The sequence below is a fragment of the Strix uralensis genome, chromosome Z (assembly GCF_047716275.1).
Source record: "Strix uralensis isolate ZFMK-TIS-50842 chromosome Z, bStrUra1, whole genome shotgun sequence".
Classification (NCBI taxonomy): Eukaryota; Metazoa; Chordata; class Aves; order Strigiformes; family Strigidae; genus Strix; species Strix uralensis.
In genome coordinates this window covers 61,731,557-61,758,569 of record NC_134012.1, presented here as the reverse complement: position 1 = coordinate 61,758,569, position 27,013 = coordinate 61,731,557, and the positions used below count along the sequence as shown (strand labels likewise).

Genomic DNA, 27,013 nt, shown 5'->3' with positions numbered 1-27,013 from the left:
AGAAGTTGTGGCTGGCCCCTCCCTGGAAGTGTTCAAGGCAGGTTGGACAGGGCTTTGAGCAACCTGGTCTAGTGGGAGGTGTCCATGTCAAGGGAGTTGGAACTAGAGGATCTTCAAGGTCCCTTCCAACCCAAACCTTTCTACGATTCTATGATAAATATGCATACTTTTGTTTTGCTAGCACTGGTATTTACAGTCATGAAGGCATAGGAGGCTGGAATTCAGTTTTACAGGCATTATAGGTTTTTGTTATGATTTCCAACCTGTGCAGGTGGATGGCAGCTTGTCTTGTGTCTGTTAGTATCTAAAGACAAACTAGGGCAGATTTTCCTATCCCTTCTATAACCACACTCTTTTCTTGTTGGATGTTTGTGTATCCAGTCACTGTGTGTACTGCTGATCTTTATTTAGTTAATGGTGACTACCTTTTTTTTTTTTTTCTTCTACCTTTGCACTGTGGTTTTAGTCAGGATGTACTTCATTTCAGCTTTCATGCTGTCTCCTTGACAGTGGATTATAATGAATGTAGTTTTGGCCAGGGCTGTTTCTTGGGTTGTTACAGACTGAGTTTGAAAACTTGTTGCCTTCTGGTGGCTCTTACTGCTTCAATCCTTTCCCTCATCAGACTGCTTTGCTATTTCCTTAGAGTGAGGTTTGTTTTGTTGGCAAAATCTAGGCTGTTTTTCAAACTCATTTGTGAACCACAACTTGTGGTATCTCTAGCTGTCCTGGTTTAACCAGGATAGGGTTAAGCTTCCCCAGCAGTGGGGGGGGGAGCTCTAGCCAGGTTATTCAGATACCATGCGGGCGTCACATCCTGGCACGGGAGCGCAGGGGGCGTGGTTTTATACATCTGCTCCTCTCACTCCTCTATTGGTAGATATACTTTGCTCTGTTCATGTTATCACTGTTATTCTTATTGTTGCTGTTTGTTGTGTTGCTATTGCACTGCTGTATTAAACCTTTCCTTATCTCAGTCTCGGGGCTTTGTGCTAAAGATTTCACTCCCTTTGTGGGGGAGGGGCACCGGCCGTGTGGTCTCAGACCCCGGCAGGGGCTAAACCATCACACTAGCCTACATAGAAACACAAAGTTCAAGCTGGTGTGCTGGCTCTTTCATGTGGTGCTCTATAGAGTCCCACTGGACCTTGCTTCCATCAGTCATACAGCCTTGCACTGGCTGCACTGCTAGTTCCAGTAGTGAGATATTACTAGCTCTGATGCCTGCTCCCTGTGTGCTATAGATATGAATTTAGAGACATACCTTTCCAGATACATGCTTTTTGCTTCGTGAATATACTACTTCATCTTCAATTAGTAGTTCCTTTTGTGTTTCAAAACCATCTTTGCAGCAATGGCAACTGCTTATTTGGAGAAGAGATTTCAGGACATTTGCTTAATTAAGGTTTACCTATTTTATGAGCATTTTTTCAGTGCTTAGTTCACCGGGCCACCAGCAAGTGGTCTTTTTGCTCTGTGTGATTTGACTAACACGTGCATAATACCAAATTTCCTTAAATCATTGGAAAATCATTGGCTATGCTTGCTGATCACTGTCAAACACTAACACTTCTAATGTAAAATGCAGTTGTACAGAAGCATCAAAGACCTGGTTTGGTATGGGTCCTAGACCAAAATGCCCAGAGCCTCACTGGTTATAATTTGTTCCCACTGAAAAGAATTAATTTGTATCATGTCAATGGAGAGTCCATAACAGGCTAAGCATGCTGTTTTCCCTGTATGGCATATTGACTCATCTGGCCTTCTAGTCTGGTGAGGAGTCTGAGGAAGAAGATGCCAGAGCAGTGCATCCACTAGTCTTTCTGCAAAAGGCCTCCAGGTGTACAGAAAGGGGAATCACACTTCATTGACAGGGAGGTGCAACCTGGGGGAAGTAGTTGCCTGTGGAGTATTTAATGGCTGCCCTGAGAAATTGTCCTTCCCAAAAGCTAATTTTCTTATTTCTCCCCATGTAGCAAAAACCATCTTAATTGTAAGAATGGTCCCATGGCAGTTGACAAGTAGTAAAATAACTGGTTAACATTGGGTCTGAGTACAGTTATCTGTCATCATATTATTTTAGGATACCCATTGCTATGGCAACTGGTTGTGCTTGTCCTGTGTCAGGAAAAAGTATTTTTATTTGTGAAAATGAAGATCAAAGTAGTGAACTGAATCTATTGAATCTGCATAGTACACCTGCTAAAGTCCCGAGGGCAGCTACAAGTTCAGCAGCTATACTGTACGTGTGGAATTATAGAGGTTTATCAGGGTTTGCAATTTATTATTTGAGGTTAGCTTTTAAAGAAAGAATATTTATCTAAAGACTTCATAGTGTTGCTAAAAATGTTGCATGTCTTCTTATTTCAGAATTTGGAGCAATGACACTATTTATAGAAAAATCCCAGCCTACATCCAACAGAAGATTAAAAAAAAAATCAGTAACTGGTTGTATATCCCTTAGTATTTACTCAAAATTCATAAACTTATTTCTTAGTAATCACATATCAAATTTTGTTTTTTATTACTAGATAGAACAAGGTCAAGTATGTTCAAAATTTCTTGCAGAATATCCTTCTTCCAAATGTTTGTTTCCAAACATTTTCATTTAGAAATGTAGAACTTAATTTATACTTGAAATATTTCATTATTCTTTAAGTGTAAAAAGGCTTACAATTTATTTTTGATTGAACAATATCTTCTTCTCTATCAGGTTTTCAAACATTTTTTCTAAATTACAGTGGCTGGATTTTGTTGTAATGAAAACAAGACATTTCAGCTGGTGCGAGATAACAGCTGTTCTCAGAAATGTAAAGTTAAGAAAATACTAAATTGTAAATTCTAAAAATATATATGATATTATACATTGTTATAACTGACTCCCTAGAATAAATAATATAATATAATATAATATAATATAATATAATATAATATAATATAATATAATATAATATAATATAATATAATATAATATAATATAATATAACATACCATAACATAACATAACATAACCATAATATAACCATAATATAAACATAATATAAACATAACATAATATAACATAATATAATATAATATAATATAATATAATATAATATAATATAATATAATATAATATAATATAATATAATATAATATAATATAATATAATATAATATAATATAATATAATATAATATAATATAACATGATATAATATAATATAATATAATATAATATAATATAATATAATATAATACAAATAAAAAACCCACCAAATATGATTTTCAAAACCTCTAGCTGTCCTAGAGTACTAAGAAATTACTTTAGGACTTTTTTCCTGTGTATTTTCATTAACAGGAGACCTTGTCCTAAATGATGAAACCTTTAGGCGAAAGTAACATTTTTTTCACAGAAAAATAAAAGTATTTCCTGGCTCTGTCAGCATGAGGTTTTTTTTGTTATGAAGTATCTGTCTTGGCTGGCATAAATTGCCCTTGAGAAGATCATCTTGAATAAGAGATGTGAAATTCTACATACTGCTGAAATCTTTCCCCTCTGCTCAGATAAAATTAGCATGTCATCTTGTGAATGAGCACAATGCCAAGGGAGGGAATAGGCATGTGTTCATGTGTCAGCAAAGTCAGATTTCTGTCCTAGAGTGCTGCAATGTTTTGGCTTTGGCTAATGTGTATCTCATCATTGCTGTATTTGAAAGGTGGATTAACTCAGGAAAATTCAGTATTTTCCATGAAAATGACTTTCAGCTTCTGTTAAATGAGATTCCAGGGTCTGGGAGAAAGAAAGTGAAAAACTAACCTCAACACCTTTATCCTTCAGAAACATGCTACAAAAGGGAATTATGCACTTCACAAAAATGTTTTTGTGGCCTCAAAGTGATTCCTGCTAAATAACTTAGCCCTTTGTGGAAAATGCCTTTGTGACCTTCTGTGGCTTTCCCTCTACAGAACTTTGTACAGATTTTCTGCTGAACAGGGCAGAAAATGGGTTCCATTGGGGTGCAGCAAACATCTGAACAAATCATGCTTCAAGTACACGACCCAATTTCTTCTCAGTGGAATATCATACTCTGCTAATGGAAGTGTTCTGGTTTCAATACAGTTATATTTTTCCTGGCAGTGAAAGGAAAACCTTGAATGTGGGTATAACAAATATAAAGTCTTCTATACAAACAAATGAGCCATGGTGACATACTGGCATACAGAGATTGCACAGCTGTGCTGATCCCTTGCTGACATGAGACATCAGTGAAGTAGCTTGCCCCAGTTTTGCTTTCCATGTTTTGTTTTGAAGGAATTGCAACAAAAGCTTGTTAAAAGAATTAGAAATGGCTTCCACATTTAACTACATCTACCATCTAGTAACTTTAGCACATTATAGGTACCAAGTTTGCCCTGCGATAAGTGAAAGGGATATTTTTTTGCTTTTGAACAACTGCAATTTCTCCATCAAATCACCTTATCCAGTGCATTACCCTTTCCCAGCCCAATAGATCCAGGTTTCTTTACTTTCTTCCACAAAAGCCTTACCCAAAACTTCTTCATCACTTCTCTCTGCACTTGGTGTAATAACATTTCCTCTAGTATAAAAGGTATTTGGATTAGCTGCTCAGGATAGTGAAAGGTAAGTGAGCAATCTGGGTATCCTTTCGTTGGTCTCTCTCCTACCTTCAGGAGACATTATTGCATGACTGAAAAAATGACCATTCACTAGAGACAAGAGACACATTAGTGTTTCACTACAGCAAATACCATCTGGCTGTGTTGCAGAAAGGATTAGAGTTAACAATCTCACTTCAACTTTTTTTTATAAGGCATAGCTGACTTTATGACCATGACTAACATTTGTCCTGTAGTCATATGTATGCCAAGCTCAGTGCACTTTGTCTCATACTAGAAGTATTGTCTAAGAAATGGTGTGAATACCCATTAAAAAATAACAGTAAAAGCAGCTATTGTAGTGAGGATTCCTCTGCTGACAATTTTCATGCTATTGATACAGAGGCAAAACCTCAGTATATTTTTCAAAGTGCTTTTGGTCCTGATAATAATGGGAAGAGATGAAGCGTGTTACAAAAATGACTGGATGGCAGCCTTCCTCTATGGAGATCGTAGCTACTTCACAGGAAAATAAGAACAGCCCATAAGCTACTCTGATCTCTTCTCAGATGTACAGAAAGGAACCAGACTTGTTTCAGAGAAATGTAGCAAGCTTGGCTCCTCCTCAATTTTCTTGGGTTAGAAACTAGATAATTCCGAAGTCTGATAGCTTTTTTTTAAAGAATTTACATTTTTTGTAATTTTTCAAAGTTTATGGTCATTTGAAAAATGATATCATTTACTACACCTTAGTATTTTATTTGAGTTTGGCAGTATAAAATCATAGAAGAGAAAGACAAATCAAGTCCATTAAACAAAAAGATTTCAATAAACTCTGCTGATATAATACCCAGTTAAGCAAAGAGACCCAAGAAGTCTACTGTGTAAATACACAGTTTTACAACAGAAACAAGATTTTGTTCTATTTAGTACAGGTGTACACTTGTGGCATTTTTGATTCATTTTTGACTTGCATCAAATGGGAGGAATTACATACATTTTTAAGTTTTCATGTTTGTTGTTTGTAACACTGAATAAAGCACAAATTGCTACTGTAACACTAATATACTTTGGAAGTTATTGTAATTATGGGGGAAAATAACTCTAATTTATTAAGGACATTATAATCATGAAAATTTAGTGAGACAGTAAGAGAAAAGACCATATACTGTAACCTTTACTCCCATTGAACAGCTCAATTCTTTTTGAACCCTGCTATTGAGGTTATTGAATCTTTCTTTGCTGTCAGTTCTTTGTGCCACATATATCATTATCATATGTGTCTTCAAAGGTTTATGTAAACAAGATATTTGGTAATCATGTGATTCTCTCTGAGGATGGCTGTAAGTGGCACTTGTCAAAAGGAAAATGTGCTGAGTAAGCCAGTAACAATTGAAGAAACAACTGGATCCCATGGGGTGACTCAGTTAAATATTCGGGGTTTGGATTTTGGTGTTGGTTGGTTTTGTTTGTTTGTTTGTTTGTTTTAATGGGAAGAACATTTGTTGTGTTTCTTTCTGCTTGCATCTTTTTTACCTATTGCTTGTTTTTCTGCTTCCTAGCTCTGAACTGCCATTCTAAATTGTTTATTCTTCTTCTTCCTAGCTCTGAACTGTCATTCTGAATTGGATAACTGTTCCTTAGGAAATGTTGTTAGTCTCAGGTCAACAGCACTTGTATTTCACTCATATGTGCTATTTTCTCCAATGTGGAAAAGAGTAAGAAAAAGAAGTCATTTATACCTACTTCGTTACTTGTTCTGAGAGTTGTAGCAGAAATATGAATTTCATTCCTGAACATGAAAATTTCAAAATACTAGCAGTAAATGTAGAACATGACTGAGATGACTGCTTGTTTTCAAATACGGTTATACATTTTACCTCAGAGTACAGATTTATACAAAACAAGAGTGTTAACATATTTGGGGTTGGGTGCCTGTTTTCTGAAAATTGTTTACACTGTTCAACTAACCATTCTTATTTTTGAATTAAATCACTCAAATCACTGTAGCAAACCATTTGAACTGATTAACAGCTTTCTTTGAAGTACAATTGCTTCAAACATCTGAGGCTAATGAATAGGTCTCCTAAAAAATTACATTTGTGGTGGTTGGGGTAGCACCACTTGCTTTTTAGCTTTTTATGGCATTACAATCGATATTTTCAGTCTAATAAGAGCAAGCATGTAGCTGAGGTTCTGGTGCGGTCAAATGATCTCAAGGTCTAAGGACCATGATAAGAAGACCAAGTATCACAGGCTTTGTAATAAAATCTCACAAACTGGCAATTTTTTTTGTCAGTATTGGGTGCATATTTTTTTTTCCTTTCTGTACTTTGCTGCAGCATTAAATTGTAAATTTCTTAGGATGAGATACTTAGTTAGCACATGTCTTCAATAAATAAATGGAACTAACTTTTGTTATTTCACTTGAATTAGTATTTTGGGAAGCCTGGAAACTGAATACCCAGATTTATTCACTGGAGGAATTATTTTAATGTTAGGAAATAATGTCAAACCCTATGTATATGACCAGCTGTAATAACCACAGATGTCTAACCCTGATATCCCTGATGAAGATTTATGGTGCTGTCTATTACTGCTAACTTTGGAGTAAACAGTATCTTTGATTCCTGAATTGATTTCTCTCCACAAATGTGCTGTACTGTGATGGCAGGTGGCTAAACCAGAACCACTGTAAAATTAAAATTTATGTTAAGATAGAATGTACAAGAACAAAAGTATTAATCCAAATCATACAAGTTTATTCCATTGCCCCAGGCATGCTGTAATAGTTATGTAGCTGCTAACCTTTCAGTCAGCCCAGCCTGTCACAGCCTTAAGCCCCACACCGCCTAGAAACTTAAAGGCAAACTCATATATGAAACTTCTTGATGGTAAAGCAGAAGTCTTTGCAAAGGGTGCATTTGCAAAAAAAGGGGTGCAGATATAAAACATTGGGGAGTACAAAATGTATATTGAAATACAGTGCTTTCTGTTTTGTCTGTGTCAGATAAATGTTGATGTCAGTTCACTGCTGTAAAGCAGGCTTTATATATGGTCTGAGTTGAAGCAGAAACACAAAATAGAGTGCCACAAAGAAGGCAACATTATGTTTATTTACTAACATTTACAAAAGTTGTGAATCTATAGCAATGCTAAATATTACCTGCTGCTAGAGCATCTTTTGAGATGAATCATAAGACATAGCATGGAATTTTTAAAGGGAAACAGAAATTGAGGGGAAAAAATGAGCTTTCTTCTCACATCCTTGTCTCCTCCAGTGGTCTGTTCATGAAATCTTGGATTGCCTGGTGTAGGGGTAACCACTTATTAATTGAAGCTTTCAAAGCTGTAATCCACCTAGAATAAATGAAAGACCAACAACTGTCCCTGATCAAGTGTTATGCATGCATTTTTATGTTATTTGAAACATGCCTTTTATAAACAGTGTTTGTATAGCTGTGTTACTATCTATGCTTATAGTAAATGGATTGGAGCAAGGCAGGAGATAGAGGAGTTGACTATAACAACAAATCTTAACACCCATTTCCAACATACAGAAAAGCTTTGTCCTTTGTTCATTAAATTAAACCCCGAATCATGTAATTAGTAGGCTTTAGACAAGAAGAACTCCCACTCACAGCAGTGGAATTTGGCTGATTATGATGAGGGAATTCACCGCAAACTTGATTTCATAGGCCAATTTTCTTTTTTAATTCTAATGGTCATTGTTGGAAGTAAGTCATTCTTGGGAATGAGGAGGATATACTTTCCACTGTCTCTCATGAGAGGTACCATAGCATTTCTGTTCAGTGTAGTCACCCACACATCATTATGAAACGCATTTATCCAGGTTTCTTTATGAATCTCTGCAAGCCAGCCTTGCTGTAGTTCCAGCACTGACAATAGCAGAACTGATGACTCACGTGTGCCAACATTTTGTACTGCAGTTTAACTAAAGTTACAATTAAGAGGAAATCTGGGGGAACAAGTGCAAACAGAATGAAAAGTTGTCCCTAAATCTTCCCAAAGCTACAGTGTTCCTGCTCTCCTAAAGTGTGGCAAATAAAATTAAAAAAAACCCTGTTTGATTTACCTTTTGTTTTCATTTACATTCTCTGCACTTAAGTAGAAAGTTTTAAATTCTTCAGATGGAGGTTTGAGTTCAATTACAGATCTCTTGGAGCCCAGAGGCTGCTCGCTCACAACATACCCCTGTAGGTAAAGACCGCCTGCACAGAATAAAATAGCATGCATCATTTATATTGCAGATACCATTTATGAAATTATTGCCAATTACAAGCATACAAACAATTCTTGCAAGTTGGATTTTCAGGTGCCTTCTGTTGGGTGTTTCAACAGGCTGTACAGAATTTACATGTAGAATATTTAAAAATGTGAAAGTTCAGTGGGTTTTTTCTGAAAATTGATTTGAAAAGAGTGTAAAACATGCTTCCTCTCCAGCAAATGATCAGCAGTATATATATTTATATACATAATATATATTATAAATATCAGCAGTATATATTTAGCTTTTCATTAATTATGATGTGACAAAAAAATTTTCTTTCTTTTTGATATTCTTTTTCTTTCCTTTAAAAACTAAAGGGATATGAATTTCAACATTAAAAAATTCCTAGAGCCATCATTGGTTCCCTTGCTGCCATTAGTAACTGGAACATCATTGCAGGCCACATTAGCCGGCTGTGAAGGAAAGGTATTAGACAGAATTTGTTCTTCAAGACATTTTGATTTTAGTTGTTTATATTTTTTTTTTTCCTAGACCTCACTTCACTTTATACATACATGGTGAATAGCCGAAAATACCTGTGGAGTATTAACTGCAGTTGATTGTTCCCATTATTGTCTTCAGGGTCTGTATTTTTTTGGGGGGGTTTCACATTTAGTGACAAGAGCAGCAAATTAATGCTATACCATTGAGAATGATATGGGGGAGTGAGAATCTGTAGTGAAATTGGAAAAAACAGTAGTTGCAATAACAAAAGCGAAAACATTACTATGTACACATAGTAGGATATTTAAATACCAGAGTGACATATTTAGCAGTAGGAGCATAGGCATGGGTGTCATCAACACATAAGACTTATTTTTTGCCTTTCCACTAATTCATTGCTTAGCTCTGGCAAACCTTAACTTGAGTTTCATGCAGAGAGAAAATCACGTGTATGACCTTTGACAGATGAAAAGTGCTATGTAGATGGTGTAGACTATAAAGTGGAATGCCTCTTGCCTGACCATGTGGCAAATAGCACAAACCTTAAGAAAACAGTTTTTTCTTTTAACCTGAAAGCTGGCTAGTAAGCAAAAGTACGACAGCATTTTCTTTCTGATTCTTCTGACTGCCAGCTTCCTTAGCACAGGGAGAGAGCATTTGCAGGTCCTGACTCATTCTCTCTCCCTGGGGCACTTGTTTTTTTTTTTTAAAATACCGACTTTCATAGAGTTGTGCTTGAAGGCTCTCCTCACTGCCTGAAACTCAGTTCCTCTGCTTGCAGTTGACCCCAGTAACCTCACGTTTGCTGCTTTCAGAGAGTGGCCATACACTCTCTTCTGGTATGGGGAGAGCGGCTAGATGGCAGCTTTAGCTGCAAATGACCGTGGCCACACCCTGGAACATCAGTCTCTGCTGGAGTAGGGACTTTCTGCCTGTTGGGTGGACTAGTTTTGCCAAGGTCATGTGAAAACCTGCTAGTGACAGAGAAATCAGTCTGAGTTTATGATGTCCCTCCCTCCAAGGATGCTAGCTAACACGCAGGAGTCAACAGCTTTCAGCAGACTCCCATACGAGTCACTGACTTAAGCCACTGTAAAGTCCTTTGGAAGGGTGGATGTTGTAGCTGATACTTGCTCCTGAGGTAGTGTGTACAGATCCTGACTACCTCCGTTCCAGAAAGAAAAATTCAGACCATGGGAGGAAAAGGAAAAGAGGGGAATGAAGTGGCTATTTTATGAAAAGAGACTGATTCTGCTCTTCATTCACCTTCACAGAACAGGGTGAGTTTGCTGATAAGAAACTCATTAATGGTAAAAGTTCTATTTGGGAACTGCAGTGAAACATTTCTGCTTTAATAATCAGTTAAAATCCAGCAGCCATCCCTACCTTGGGCAGGTGTAGACCGGAGAGTGGCATAAAAGTACAAACAGCCATCCTTCAGAATGCAGTAGTGCTGAATCCAGACGTCCTTGCTTCTGTCCAGCTGGTGGAGAAGCCCCAGGCACTCTGGGTTTTTGATAGCCAAGGGTGGAAGTGTAGTGTTATGCAGTGTGACATCTACCCACACATGGTTCTGTAAAGTAAGCATGTAAGGAAAAGTTCTCATAAGAAATTAAGGAGGACCTACTAGTATGAAAAGACACAAGCTCTAGTCCCTTGTAGGACATTACCTTTCATTGTGAATTTGAAAAGTCAACACTGAAAATGCAATTAGAAAAACCTATATTTCATGGCTAATAGTGACAAATTTCTACTTTCTTCTTACAATACTAACTTGTCTTTTCTGCATTCTATTTTGTTTTTCAGTATAAGTTTTGCTGGTATAAACAGTATTATGTCAAAGCTGTATGAAGAAGCTTTTTTTAAAAAAATTGTCTTGCTGATTGTCTGACTTCAGCAGCCTTTACTGTGTGTATTCTGGCAAGACAAGGTTCATCATCTACCCTCTGGGTTTCAGAGAACATGTGGTGGTGTCTGAGGCCAGAATACAGCACTCGGATGGAAGCACTACTGCACACAAAATGTTTACAGATGCCTTCCCATCCCTTTCTGAAAAGCAGAGTCTTTTTCATTACTAAAATTAGCCTATTGTCATTTACAGGTGAAGAAAAAGCTCAACCCATGAAACATTGCCCTTGTATAGGTTATTTGTATGATAAGAGAATCAGGAAAAAATAAACTGTTGTTTAATAAGACCAAGTTGTCTAATGTGAGATTAAAGCATTTCTTCTTCTTTAAATCTGAGAGGTGTTAGGAGCTCAGCCTCTCCTAGTGTGTTTTGCTTTTCTGCAATACATGTTTCCAATTCTACATCAACCAGTGCCTTGTCATTTGAAATCCATGGGGAGAATGTAGGCAATATCAATGGCAAACTGTTTGTTTCCATGGGGGTTTTCTTTTGCATTTATTTATATTTCTTTAGTATACTTGATAAGGCAATGATGGAAAAAAGACCTGGCACAATATAGCTGGCTGTATTCTTTGTTATGAATGGGAAACCTGCTGAGACTTATTGCAGCAAAGTGCAGAAGAGGTCTTCAGTAATAGTAACTGTATTCATAAAATAGTTGTATTTGTAGATTCATTAAGATGACATAGTATCAATATATTGGTCTGTTAAATCATTGTGTTGTGAACCCTACTGTAACACACTAGCTATTGCAAAAAGTAACAAACAGTATTGCAAACAAAAAAGAAGGAAAATATAAACCTATTCTATTCAACTGAATGGGAAGTCCAGTTAGAAGGCAGGAACAGATATACTGTTAGGCAATGAAAATGACATAGTAAATCAAACATTTCTTTCAGAAAAGGATATTGTTTGCTCAAAGACAAAACTAAAAAAGATAAAGCAGTCAAAAATAAGATGCAGTAACACAGAAAGAAGCCAACTTACTGTGTTGTTAATGGCTGAATGCCTGAGAGATCCTTCTGTCTATATAATGTTGAAATATAATAATGGAACATTTTAGCCAAGTTCTTTTTGCATGTTACACTAAAGAATGACTCATTTGATGTGTTTTCTTTTGTGCCTTCATCCTCCTTTTTGGCTCAGGCTATTTGTTGTTTATTTCAGCTACAGTACACACTTTAAGTGGTTTGATTTATTTTTACTGTTTCCAAGTATGTGGATTGCTTTGCATTCTTTTAAGAAACACTGCCAGGTAGAATATACATAGAAACAAATCTGGCTTTGCACTTACAATCTTATCTGAAAGCTGAAGACAAAAGAAATCTATGTTTGATTAATTTTGTTTCAGTGGAAAAGGAATTAAACTAACAATTAACACCTCCTCTCACTGTTTGGAAACCCATTACTAAAGCACACTGCTGAAGGAGTAACTCATGTGCCCTGAGTTGAGAGAAGGAGGAAATTAATTTTCTTTTTTCTTTTTTTTTAAAAAAACCCTGCATTAATCCAGGTTATAATCTGTACCTTGCAATATTCTTATTTTTTAATTGATGATTTTATTTCATCTGCAAAAAAGGTAGGCTTTGATACTTACTCTGCATTTGAGCCTCACATTCTTTCTGCTAAAAACCAAGCTCGTTCAGTAGCTAAGCATTTTTAAAAAAAGATTTTACAGATCACCGGCATATAAATGCGGTCTGCCTATAGGAGGAAAGAATAAGAATCATGGAGCCAGGCTAAAGTGGATTTGACCTATATAGTTACAACCCTGGAAGTACTAAAATGAGCTTTACAGTTCCCAGTTCAGGGGTCAACCAGGGACTATTCATACTAAATTATGTTGGGCTGAGCAAGGTCTCTCTGTAGCAGCTTAAGATCAGTTATGGCTATGTTTCTCCCAGCTATAGGGGCCAACAGAGACTGTAGCTGTATAAAGAGATAGGGAGATAAGCCAAAGTTCATCACCTAACTTATCTTTCTTCATCTCTGAAAATATGGAAAAGAAGAACTGAACAGTGTGTCGTCCCGTCCCCCCCCCAACCCCCCCTCTTTCTAACATTTTGTCACAAAAAGCAGGTAGCTTGCAACCAAGGCAGAATTGCAGGGCATACTTAAGAATATGTAGCCCTTCTCTCCCTTTACTCCAAATAGTATTACCTAGGGCAGAACATGTGGTTGTGAGTCATCTCTCCCCTTCCTCCCTTACTGATACCTTCATTTTAGGTTACGTTTCTGAACCAGCTTAAAGCAGCTGATACCTGAAAAGGGAACATTTTGATTCGTTTCACCATATGGCAGCAAAGCATATTTACTGAGTCACAATCATGTCTGTATATGGCTTTAAAATTGAAGCTGACTCACGACCCAGCAGCCCAATACAAAAAAGTATGCAGCTTCCACATTGCTGTCTGCATCTGACCATATACAAATACAAGTTCTGTCTCTCAGTCTTCTGCACAATCTGGTATACATATGCTTCTCATATAAATAAAGCATTACCTGATGGACAGGATGCACTGCTTTATCCATAGCCTCCAGCCATCTATGATATGACAAAAAATGAGAATAGCTTAGTGTGGTAAGTAGAATAAATGTGCTTCACTGCCTCTTTTAACTCTTGCTGACAAAGACAGCATCTAAAAGGATATGCAATTTTCAGGACCATTCAAGGCTTCAAAATAGGAAAATAGTGGATTAAATCTAAATAAACATTGCTAACTCTCAGAAAAATGTCTCAAAGCTTGCTTTGTAACACACTGTAACAAGTTGTAATATTGCAAACAAGGGAATCTATATATTTTGAATATGGTTCAACATATCAGGTTAAATGATTACTCTTCTTGTGTCTTTGTTATAATGTAGGTAAGGAATTTGTGGGAAACATAAAGAGTTCCTGAAATTGGAGACTACAGAATAAAGCAAGTTATTAGTTGGCAATGATTTTTGCACTATGTATGATATAGAATTTGGAAGTGGAAAATGATCTGATATTACAATGGTTGGTGCTATGCTAAGTAGTAAGATGTCATACAAAGATGGGTGGATGAATACCAAATGTCACCCCACTTTACAGCTTTCTATTCTGATAATTCACAATAAAACAAAAAGGGAAATAAGATTAGATTTTAGTACATATTGAAATTAAAATCTAAGAAGTTGTTACTTGTGGTTTGGGTGATTTTAGTCTGTTTTGTCAGCTATAGTCCTTGGGAAATGCAAGAATAATGTTTTTTAAGTTTAACTCTGAGTCAAACCCAAACTCATTGCCTCTCATCACAACCAGTATGCTTTTGTGGCATACTTGCATTTTAAAATACTAAAATGATAATATGACAGAATGACAGTAACGGAAATGGAAGATGGGATTATAGTTATATTACTAGCACTGTCCTTGCTGGGCAGAAGAGAGATCATTTGTGTGAAATGACCAGTAAGCAACTTTTCATCTACAGGAAGATTTACACTTCCATTTGATATAACAATGTGGGACAAGGCATGAGAATATGGGTGAATATTTTTTTCTGGCGATAAATCAAGAATTCAGCGGGATCTTGAGCAAAGCATGAATATTAAAGACTTTATGAAAAAAATATTCTCATTAAAAAATATGAAGCTGAAAAATAATTTTTGAAACTTCTGTAAATGAAAATAAGGACACCATCTTCCCATAAGTAGCTGACTATTTTTTTTTTCCTACTGATCAAGGCAGGTATTATGAACATCCTCCAAAAATTCAGACTCCCTCTCTCTAAACTGGAATAACGCAACTGACCTTGTAAAATGAAAGATCACTTACCTCTTCATTTCTTGGTTGGAAGTTGCACAGAAGTAGAAAATCCTGCTTCCAGTTTGAGGTACACATTTAAAAACAAATGGTTTACCCAGACTGGTGTCAACACCAATTTCCGCTCCTTCCAGCTTTGTTACTTCCAGGGGTCTGCACTTCCCTTCATCCTGCAATTAGAGAGAAGGAGTGCCAAACTTCAGAATTAACATGAAACCAGTCCCTGTGAGATGGGGATAAACTCAGGGAATATTCAAAGATATAGAAGCTGGTGATAAGCTCTTATGCTTTTGAACCATCATAAGGTTTAAAATGATCAGTAGCCTCAGAAAATACAGTGCAGTCACAAAAGATAAACTAGTCAAACACCCTCTAAATTTGTATCTCTATTTTTAATCTTTTAATTGGTTTTGGTTCATCAGGAGTCATATCTGCATGTGGAAACACATGTAAATATTCCAACTTTTGAGAGCGTAACTGAGTGAGAGTGGGATTTTCAAAGTGTGCTGAAGAATCTAGGAGCATGAGACCCTACTAAACAATGCTGCTTGCAGTCTGGGTTTATGCTGAAAACTTCACCTTGTATGTGCTGATAGAGGGAACAAAGGCTTACATTCAGAAAACAGTGAGCATAACTTAAAAGGCTGGATTTCAGTTCCTTTGCAGAGTTGACCTAAATATCATTATGTTCATAACTCTTCCCCTTCATTTCAGACAACTTTCAGTGGAAAGCATTTCAAAACCTTTTGTACCATATTGTTCCTGATTGAGTAAAAGCTCTTTCAGACTGAAGGGCATTGTAAATGTCGTTGTGGTTAGTTATAAGAAGCCATTAAGCTCCTTAATGTAAGAAGGTAGCTGAAGCTGTTCCTCCCCCCACTTTCCCAGTCCAGCTTCCCTCAGGTATGTCTTAACTCAAAACAAAGGTGCACACATCTGGACAGTGAACTCTAGCTGTGTTTTAAACAATAGTTAGCTCTCTTGCTTGAAGATTGCTAGAGAGCTTGAAGACCTATGACTGGAGCTCTAACAGTTGCATCAGATTTGGCAGCAATAAAACAGAAAACATGAGTTAATGATGGGACACAGGAAGAGCATTAGTGCCACTGGTAAAATCGTGGAGTCTCTTAGAATAAAAACAGTTGATTACTGGGAGTTAATTAAAGGTTGTGAGTAGGAGCTGAATTGTAAGTGCCCTGTGTAATTTTTTTATTATCCTAAAAATAAATATATATATTTTCCACAAACAAAATATGCACCTGTGACTATTAAATAGTTAAATACTTGTTTGTATGCTCATTAGCACACGTAATTATACCTTTGTTATACATGAATCTTCTGTAGGAACAAAATAACCCTTAATACTGAAAACTAGTATAAATAAACCCTCATGAATGCATTTCCTAGGTTCTTTTGCTTTCTTCTTTTTTCCTTTTTTTTAAAATGCCAAACTAAAGTCAGTACAGAGGATGAAGGCAATCCTGAAAGTCGTCAGTGCTGTGTGACCTGCTTTACTTATAATGTCTTCAGATACAAAACTACATTGCAAAGACAGCATAACCAAAATATGTATTCAGGCTCCAAACCTCATTCCTAGTGTAATAAGAACAATAAGTGCTAGGTTGATGAAGTGTTACTCAGCAGGATCCTGTCCAAGGCAGATACTGAAGTGGCTGTATGACCACTATGATTGCACATCCCTATAAACTCCTTTTCTAAACACTTTCTGTGCTGTCTAGAATGAATGCAGATAGAGCTCTATGGCATCAAGAATGATTTATGAATACTCCATTTCAAATGAATACACTTAGGAAAGGAATAAGATGGATATAAGGCATTCAAAGTGAGACCAAATATCCTTCATTGACTAGTAGGCAGTCATGCTCCCCTAATTCTGATAAGCCAATAAGGGGCATTTCTTTTCACTCATATGGCTTTCATGAATATGTCCTAAGAGAATTCCTTTGATTAATATCCCTCTGTTACAAAAAGTGCCAAAAGTATATTGCTGAAAAAAATAATTATAAAAGTAACATCTTTTGCCTGTGACTGGTGAGTAACCTACTGATGATACTGCCGCTGTGGAACCTAATATAACTATGTGATGCTGCTTGAGTTGATGATACGTGTAATACAGATTTTAAAAGAACTAACTCAGATTTTAGCTACTACTGTCCCATTCTGCACTTAAGTAAGAAGGATTTTTTGTTCTCTCAAGGTTGATGTCAGCTATTTCATGGATTCCTGGCAGTCTGCAGTATCTAACATGGATGGAGTCATTTGGGTAGAAGGGAGAAAGCTTATGCTACTTTGGTAAATGCTGTTCTAATAATAGAAACACCTGAAGTAACCCTTCCCTTGCTGCTAGTTATCTTAAGATGGCCTGAGTTTTAGGGGAAATGTTTCTGAAAAAAAAATGAAAATATTAAACAATGCATAACTATGAGAGAGAAATAAAGGAGAAATAAGAATAGAAAGTAGACATCTCCTTGCTTTATTGTATGAAATGGTCATTATGGTAATGTAGGTATCCTAGGAGGGTTCACAAATGAGCCCTATTTAATTTGGTGTAAATACTTCCAGAAAATAAATGAATTGACAGCATTTCCTGAATGAATCACTGTGTTCAAAGATTTTGAGCAGAGTTATATTTGCTATTCTTGTTAAGCTTCTTTGTCTATTAGAAAGAAGAAGCTGAAAAGATATATGAACATTTCATGCTATTTGCAGTGAAATGAATCAAAATCAACAACAGGAATCACTATGAAAAGAGACTAAAATGAAGCTACACGAGAGACTGCAAGTACTAGGAAGATGGAGTAAAAGTATCTTTACAGAAAATAAGATCAAATCCTAGATGAAATAATAGAAAAAAATGTAAAACACAATGTGAAAACTGAGCAGTGCTAGAAAGCACAAAGACTAGCAGTGGAAAATATTAAAGCAGTTGCCCCTAGGTCACTGGTTCAGACTGGTTTCAGGGCAGCAGAGCATGACTGAATTTTTGACTGTCTTTCAAAAATGTCTTGCTGGATGTGCCCTTGTGTTCTTAAAATAGACAGGAAAATGAACTCTTTTTTTCTTTTTGCTTCTTATTTATCATTTGCCTGACTTTCTCCATCACAGCTGACATGGCCACAACTCTCCCTGGCTCAGGCTTGCAGCATTTTCACCATCTGTTATTTTCTGGTTTTCTCTGACCAGCTTTTTGCTGACAACTACTGGTGCTGCTTACTTAGTAGTACCTCTAAATTCTTCCCCTCCCTATGTCTTCTTTTTAATTACTGTGCTTTGTGGTAGGCTCATTGTTTGGGTATTTAGGAAATTATAGCTAGAGCCTGTTTGCATTTCTTCTTCGAGCTGGACACACTGGTGCAGAGGAGAGAGTAAGGCTTTTACATCTTTTCCCCCTACATCTTTTTCCTTTCCTTTCCACCGGCCTTCTTGGCCACCTGGGCACACTGCTGGCTCATGTTCAGCCAGCTGTCAATCAACACCCTCAGGTCCCTCTCTGACTGGCAGCTCTCCAGCCACTCCTCCCCAAGCCTGTAGCGCTGCTGGGGGTTGTTGTGGCCCAAGTGCAGCACCCGGCATTTGGCCTTATTGAAACTCCTACAGTTGGCCTTGGCCCATCGCTCCAGCCTGTCCAGGTCTCTCTGCAGAGCCTCCCTACCCTCGAGCAGATCAACACTCCCACCCAACTTGGTGTCATCTGCAAACTTACTGAGGGTGCACTCGATCCCCTCATCTAGGTCATCAATAAAGATGTTAAACAGGAGTGGCCCCAAAACCGAGCTCTGGGGGACACAACTCGTGACCAGCCACCAACTGGATTTAACTCCATTCACCACCTATTTGTATGGCATTTTTCTTCAGGAGAGCTGAGTTTATTTATTATTTTGTTTTGTTTTGCTTTAAACAATTCACATCTAAACTAGAGAGAGTAGAAACATACTGAAGAGCAAGACAACAAGGGAAAAAGATGTAAAAGCTCCTCTGATTTGAAGAACCTAATTATCCTGCACCTAACTGTATTGGCTGTCAGACTAAGTACAATCAAGTGGTCTTGTGATATGATTAATCTTCACATTCCAGTTGATTCTTTTGTTGATGTTGAGTAATTTGCTGCAATTTATTGCACAAAAGGTAATGAACTTTACAGGACCAAGCTTCTTAGGAAGAACTATTGATTGGGTCAAAATTTTGAACAGCCTGAATCAGGTCAAATTATATAACTGATTATGACACTTTCTCTGCGTCAGGGTATGCAATCTGTTAGTAGGCCAAAATTAACTTGAGTATCATATCAGCCAGCATTATTTCTTATTTATTAATAGAAACAATACAATGGAAGTATTGGAAACTTTGGATTCAGCAGCTCCTTAAATGTAAATTGAAAAATATATCCTGGAGCCATAGGTGTAATGGAAAACATAGAGAACAAATCAGATTGTATACCAGTTCTAAATAATGTGGCAGCTCACAGACTATGATGATAAAACTCCAAGCAAGAATGAAGAACAAATAGAAGTGGTATCTTTATGAGCAATGGCTCAGACCTAAATCTATTTATAGCTAAGCCTTTTGTATAAAGTGCTTAGGCTTAGTGATGAACACAGAGGCTTGCTCAAGAGCACAAAGGACTGAATGTTTGTCATAGATTGAAATGATGTGAAGGGTCAATGCATGGCAGGCATGGGATTTCTTTCTTGGTCTAATAATTAGACTATGTATATACCACAGAAATTAAAATAATTTAAAAGCATTTTTTTCCCTCTCTATTGTATTTCACTGGGAACAGTCCTAAGGGTACATGTGAGAAACCAGAAGCATGTACTGTTGTGTCTGAATGACAAAATTTTTGTAAATACACTTTGTAAAATGCCCTGTTTCCATGTACAGAGAAGAGAATTGTAGAAAGAAATGGGAACATCTAAGTCTGCATTTAAATCTCCTCTCTACATTTAGGGAGTGCTTTCACTTGTTCTGTGAGGCCTGGGTAGAAAGTGATGTGTCTTGATGTGAATAAAGGGTAAATGGAAGACTGGTATCCATCTGGTTATACAGGCTGTGTAAATGTTGCTGTTGAATCTTATTTGGAATAAAAAGAAATAGTAAATTGTAATACAGTTTCCAGGGGTTCTCGATAAAGCAGATGGTGAGAATGGAATGATTTACAAACACAAACATACTCTAATAGAGACAACTAAGGAACAACAATTTCCTTCATAGAGACACTACTAATTAAAGAATATTCAGTGAAGAAAGCATTCTGCCGTTGAGAAAAAGTGAAGGTTATGGACTCCTTTGAATGTAAATAGCACTGTATAATTATGTGAGCAATACTTAATTGTCAGTGTGCTGGCTGTGTTAAAGTACAATAGACAGAGAAGACAAGATTCTATTGAGCTATTGAAATGGACTGGCTTCATAATGGAAACAGGAATATGACCTGACATCTGGTCATTTAGATGATGTAATAGCTGTTTACCAGGCTGGGATCAGATTGCTTTTAGATGTTAAGAAATGTACATCTTTGTTCTCATTGTCTTTGTCTCAGCTTTGAGAAACTTTGCCTTAGCCACTCACACTATGCCTGAGTTTCCTAGAGGCATTAAACTTTTAAGCCTAAGAAATGCAAATCATAATTCTTTTTTAAACTGACATTACTATATATAATCACAAAAAAGACTGATAGAGAGTACAGTCCTCTCATTCATTGCTGCCACTGTGTTCAGTGAGAGTACTTCTCAAGTATATGTTGAGGTTTTCTTACATCATGTTTCGGAGCATTACAACCATGAACTATGATGAAGGCCATTTCTCTGAGGCTTGGGCTACATGTGAAGGTGACTTTGCTCTTTATTCACAGTTCAGTCTCTTGCTACGTCTGAATCTCTAAAGCATGCTCTTTCTACTGTCAGAACAGTGATTTCCAATTTAGCTACTCCTTCCAACTTAACTGCTCCTACTTCCTTTCTATTACAGTTTCTTCTTTTGACTTTCCTACTTTGATTCCATACAAAATGCTGGTAACACACGTATACTCTTTAGACATTTATGCCTAATTACTGTTGTTCCACATCATTCTTAGCTGAGAGAGTTAGAGAGAGAAATGGAATAAATGACAAAGGTAACATAAGGACCTGACAGACAGAGCTGATTTGACTAGAATACATCAGTCTCTGATTTCTGGAAAGGAGATCTGCAAGGGAGATACATTGATAACACTTCCCTGTTTGGAGCCAGTCATTTTTATAGCTTCTCCTAGGCCATAATCTGAATGATATTCACTTCATATTTTACTTTTCAGGCACTAGATTGGTTATCTGTCTCACTTTCCTCTTTCCCATAGTCTATTTATGACAAAGGGACAGGAAACACAGCCATGAACACAGCAAGACACAAACCAGAGAGGATCTAGGGCATTGTTACAAACATGATCTTTTGTTAATTCTTTAATTTTATCAACTCTACCTTTTTTTTTTTTTTTCTTCCATGACTCATAAAAATCACTTGTAATACATGTGTTTTTGACCAGTCTTACATAGCAAGAAAGCAACAATTAACTGAAACTAGGAAATTCTGGCTTTGGCTGGCATTTCTAGTGGGTTTGTAAATTCCAGCATTTAATTAGCATTTAATATTTCTAATGAGCCTAGAACACTGTTAGCTCTTGCAGGTATGTCCTCATGATAGAGGAATGCATGCTCCACAGCTTTTAAACCCCTTATTTGTTCCTGGGTCACAAGAATTATATTCCTTCTTTTTAATGGGTTTGCAAGAGCAGTATTTTTTTATCCTGAAGGCTGCTGCATACTGTAAAGTTTCTAAGCCAGGTTCTAAAGGTGACTTGGTGATGCCAGCTCAGAGATCTGTGTGAACTTACTTAAGATGTTGAGGTTCTACTGCTGTGGTTAGATTGCTTTTGTTATCTTACTGGTCCTACACTGAAGAATTCACCATAAACATTTTGTGGTGACTTTGCAGTCACTTTACTGTACTGAACAACAAAAGCTAGTTTTAGAGGAGCAGACACTGCTATCTGTAAAGAAAGGACCAATGCCTGACTATGCTGATGTGCTTTCAGCTTTCCCTGAAAAAAGGTTTAAGTTCAACTTGATTGCTTATATTTGCCTCCTAATGTTAGGACTTAAGTGTACATCACTGTCTATCTATCTTCTCACAATGTCCAAACATATTTCTTTCAGAAGGAAAACTGGGCACATCATTGGCACAGAAGCATGTTTGAGAAGATCCAGTGGTCTGGGCAATGAAGGATCAGAACTGTAGTCTGTATAATGGAACTCCGCTGTTGCTAAGGTAAGCAAAAATATTATAAATCATTATATCTCCAATGATCTCAGTAATTTACACAAACCAAGGTTCTAACCCAATGTGCCCAGTAGTTCTGCTGTGAGGTGGCAAATATAGCTATGTTCACTGAGGTGGAAAATGTGTTTTAGTTACTTATATGGATTGTAGAGTCAAGGTCAGTTTCAGCATATGTTTGAGGGAAAACAAAATGACCTTGTATGTTAAGTGACTCTATCTGTTGCAATGGGTGTCACTTCACCAATATGTGATTGGATAGAGATGAGTCTGAAACAGCAGCAATTACATGGGTGAGTCAATATGTAAAAAGCTCTAGAAACATCAATCTTTTTTAATGTAGGTGGAGAAAGGAAAGTTCACATGGGTAATTTCTTCCTGTAGATAGCAATTATGAGGAAATGTAGCTCTCTGTGTTTGTTGATATGGACTAAAGCAGAAGACGAAACACTGTTTCCTTTCTCCATGACAAATCATTATATGCATCCCTTCAGGCATAAAGAAAAGGCCTGGTTGTCTTCTTACATAGGTGGAAATCAGGCATGACCTTGCTGGAGTCACTGGAATTACACCTATGTAAGTTGTTGTTCTTAACATCAGAATCAAGACCTGGAAATTGATAACTGGTTAATTTGTGGGATACTGACATGCAGATTATCCTGAACTATTTTGGTCTCCCTGAATTATTCTTGCCTTCAGTGAACTGTTTCAAAGAACATCTTATATCCAATAAGTGGAAAAACTTTTCCTTCTGAATGAGTCAAGGCCTGGAACATAATGTTTCCAACTTAATCATGCAGCTGACACGTTACATAAATGCTGTGTTGAATTAAGAACATTGTTTGTAATTCCCTTAGAAAAGAAAGTGGGATGAGCAGCATCTATATGTATTGTTCTTCGTATGCCCTGATACATATCATATCAAAAGAAAGAAGTGCCAACGGGTCCAGTTGAGCTCCATCTTCACTTGGGTATTGGATCTCTTGGTAGTGAAGAAGCGTATTTGTATTTAAGTATCTTTCTTCCTGTCTTACTAAATGACTCTTCGGAGTACTCTGTAAGCACATAAGGCGGTGAAGAAGATCCTTGTGCTTTCAGTTTCTAAAACAGTTGCAATGTTTCAGTGTATCCTTTGAGTCCAGAGACAGAGAGATAGGTAACTGGCAAAAAAATGGTGTGAAATAATTTAAAAAGCAGTTGAATAGCACTAGCCCTGGATAATGCATGAAAACAAGCAGTAATTATTACTATAAAATGTTTATGCGGTGCTTTAAATTTATTTACTCTTTTTAAGCAAAAACAAATGCATGATTTCAGTGGCTAAAGAGCCTACTAGGAAAACATATGTTCGTATGATTGAAATAGTTAATTTTTCAGTGCAGTAAATAAGACAAAGCTAGCTGGGGAAGAAAAGATAAGCTTAAAAAGAAACTTGCTAGATAAAAGAAATAAAAGAAAATTTATTAATGTAAGATTATGGGGCACCTTCTAATCCTCAATCCAATTTATCTAACACTCTTTATATTCAGAGGTACTTAATTGATTGGAAAGCGGAGAGCGTTTAAAAGACATGACTAGATTTTTTTTTTTACATTTAAGGAGTTTGACGAAGGACCTGACTAGGATAAAATAAAATCTTCTCTCCAAACAAATATTCTTATATTTTGTATTCTTTTTAGTGTGAGATTGATTTGTTTGTTTTTTATCTTGAGACCAGAATAGGTAGTGTTGAAATAAAGACGATGGAAAGCCAGACTGCTTTGTTGTATAGCCAGTGGTTCTGCAGCATAACCCTGATTAGATGGCTAGTGTGTGTATCATGGCATATGCATAGAAAAAAACAGATTTTCTGCTGAAAATGTCAGGTGGATAGACAATTGTAGAAGACCAAGCTCTTTCTACAATTTTTAATTACTTTTCAGAATATGTCTTTTTCCCACAGAAGTGTCTGTTTTTGATCAAGAAGCTTAAATGTTGAAATCCTGATTAATTTCAGTTTGGACATGAAACTGCAGTGCCTCATGTGAATTCTTTTCTTTGTCTTAACAGTATTGTCCACGAAAAACTATGCTTTGGATCACCCAGAGGAGGGACCAGAATGCATTGTTGGGGGTGTCAGAGATCTTTAACTATAAAGACTAACCCATGCCGTCCTCCAAGTACAGTCCTTGAGAACCATTGCATCAGCATCTTTCAGGTAAAAATAATTTGATTTCTTGTTTTAACTAAAAAGGAAAAAAATTCAAGTGAGGATTTTACTGGAACAGCTCTAGAACTCATGTAAAAGTGAAAAAATAGGATAATACATATGAACAAAAAATGAAATACAAAAATAGGAGACTGAGGTATGAAATAGAGAGAAATGACATAGTGGAAAAAAATATATAAAGGTAGATTCCGGATCAGTAGTGAAGTATTAACTTCCCTGTTATCTACTGTTGGTTGAACTTCCTTAACATCATTTTGTTTAGATTATATTCATGTTTTTTGCAAAATTGTGCTGTTATGTCTACATATGTACATGTGTACATGTACGTCTACGTCCTTCACATGCTGAGCTGACCAGGTGGTGTGTGACCATGTTAGGAAAGATAAAAACTATTTAGAGTTCAAGTACCTGATGCCATGCTCAGGTTCTCGTGTAGTTTTTGATTATGGGTGGACATGGGTGTATTTCACTGGTATGTGTTGAAACTGTGTACTGGAGACAAACATGTTTCCACCTGCTTCTAACCAGCTTATATTTCCACTGATGCCCTTCCTAACTCAGCTAGGAGATGCCCTGGAAGCTGCATAGGCTTCTTCCAGTGATAAATCCTTCACCAAGGCAAATTTTTTCAGCTTCACTAAGTTTTCTCGAAATCAGGTTAAAATGAATGCTAAGTGGATGACCTTGAATCTTTTTTACAAGCTGTAAAATGTTTTACCACAAAAAGCCCTAAACAGTCTTTGAAATCAATTTGTTTGATTTTATAGCATAACTTTCTCAATGAATAACTTCATCATGAAGTTACACAGGGGAAGGGATTAGTAACTTGTAATTACATGCATCACCCACTGAACTGCCTCAGAAACTACAGTAAAATGCTACTATAAGGCAGGTGAGTTCGCTGGTTTCACTGTGGCCAGGGCCATGAGCTGTGCCTGCTGCCTGGTGCCTGTGTTCCCCACCCTTGGAGCTAACTGCTTCAAGGGAAAACACCCTTTTTTTGTCTTCTTCTCCTTTTTTAAAGTGCAATGCCTTTATTTATTCACTTATTTAGTGGTGAATAACTGTGTAGAATACTCATATGTTTGTAGCTGAGTCGACTGTGAAGCCACTGATTTAGGGCCATTAAGAGTCATACAACTAGAGTGTTGTAAGTTTTTTATATCAAAAATGGAGCCTCAGGGTAAAGCCAAGAAAATATTTCTCTTTATGAAGCTCCTGTTTTACTCCTTTTTTGGATGTCTACTGTTAGATGAATTTAAAGTCTTATATATTACTTAGAAGTATTAAGTACTATACAGGCCCCTGCTCACATGACAGAGAATGAAGTGCTGAGTAATGCTAATCTGAAGAAACTGAGCCTTCCCAATACCTCTCTGTGCTGTTCCATGGCTTATTTGTACACATAGAGAAGTCTCATGATCATGCCTGTTTAAGAAAATACACGATAGAATACAGAGCTCCTACACATCCAAAACCATTTAATCCAAAGCCTCCTAGAGACTATTAGATTCACAGACTTCTTGATAATCAGAACTAAGAGATTAAATGTGAATCCATAAAAACCCAATGGTGTCTACTATCTGTGACTAGGATATAGGAAGGCAGAACTGCTCAACAAGCCTCCTCTATATACCACATACAAAACCATCTTCAGTGCTGGTGCTATTTTGTAAATACTGTAAGTCAAGATAATTATCTGTAAATTTGAGTACAATACTGCTTCACTTTGTAGTTCAGGACATGGCTTACTTCCTCACCAGCCTCTCTCCTTACCTTCTTGTGTTTGTAATAGTGTAGGTAGCCATTATGTTTCAGAACAAACCACCTCTTTCTCCAGCCCTTCAGTATTGCTGACTGTGTTCGTTTGTGCAAATATCCTCTGCAGGTAGGTCTGGGGGTGTTAGGGTAACGGCTGATATCTGATCCCACCACCATAGTCAGGATATCAGGACCTAAAATATTACATGAAGAATGTGAAAACATATGTCAAAACTATAATCTGTTAATATTTTCGAATACCCCTATAGAGTATGGAGCAGGAAAGTAATATTCTGTCCCATTCCCTTCACTTCCCAGTGTAGCTTCTAGAAGCAGCAAGGAGCAACCTAGGAAATGATGAATTAAATCAAGCAATATTTGGCCTCCTTTTAACAGAAATTCAAGAATGAAACTAATTTTGTGTTGAGGACTAGTAATGGAGCCAGCTATCTGAAGACACCTCAAAACAATTTTTGTGACCTACTTTTGCAAGCAGCATCTTAGGTGCTTGCATATTTTATCAGTTTAGGGAAGTGGTTGGATTTCATTGCTCAAATGGGTATACATAACTTGGGGTTTATATAAAAATTTCTGAGAATGTTCTTAGGGGCACTCTCAGTCTCTGTTATTTTACATACGCTCTTAAGAATTCTTTCTTTTCCATGTCTTGGAGTCTACTAACC

At 36.8% G+C, this 27,013-nt stretch overlaps 1 protein-coding gene across 4 annotated transcripts in view; it reads right to left on the bottom strand.

Annotated features, from left to right (window-relative positions):
• Positions 1-5,335: 5,335 nt before the first annotated feature.
• The window catches only part of LOC141937467 (uncharacterized), a 47,256-nt gene continuing 25,578 nt past the window's right edge, over positions 5,336-27,013 (bottom strand). For all 4 annotated transcript variants that reach the window (XM_074855159.1, XM_074855160.1, XM_074855162.1 and 1 more), the window contains 6 exons: positions 26,346-26,524; positions 15,041-15,198; positions 13,744-13,786; positions 10,719-10,905; positions 8,694-8,829; positions 5,336-7,957 (listed from right to left, as the gene is read on the bottom strand). In XM_074855159.1, the coding sequence (XP_074711260.1) occupies positions 7,858-7,957; positions 8,694-8,829; positions 10,719-10,905; positions 13,744-13,786; positions 15,041-15,198; positions 26,346-26,524 (803 nt within the window). In that variant the 3' untranslated portion in view covers positions 5,336-7,857. The remainder of the gene's footprint in view (positions 7,958-8,693; positions 8,830-10,718; positions 10,906-13,743; positions 13,787-15,040; positions 15,199-26,345; positions 26,525-27,013) is intronic.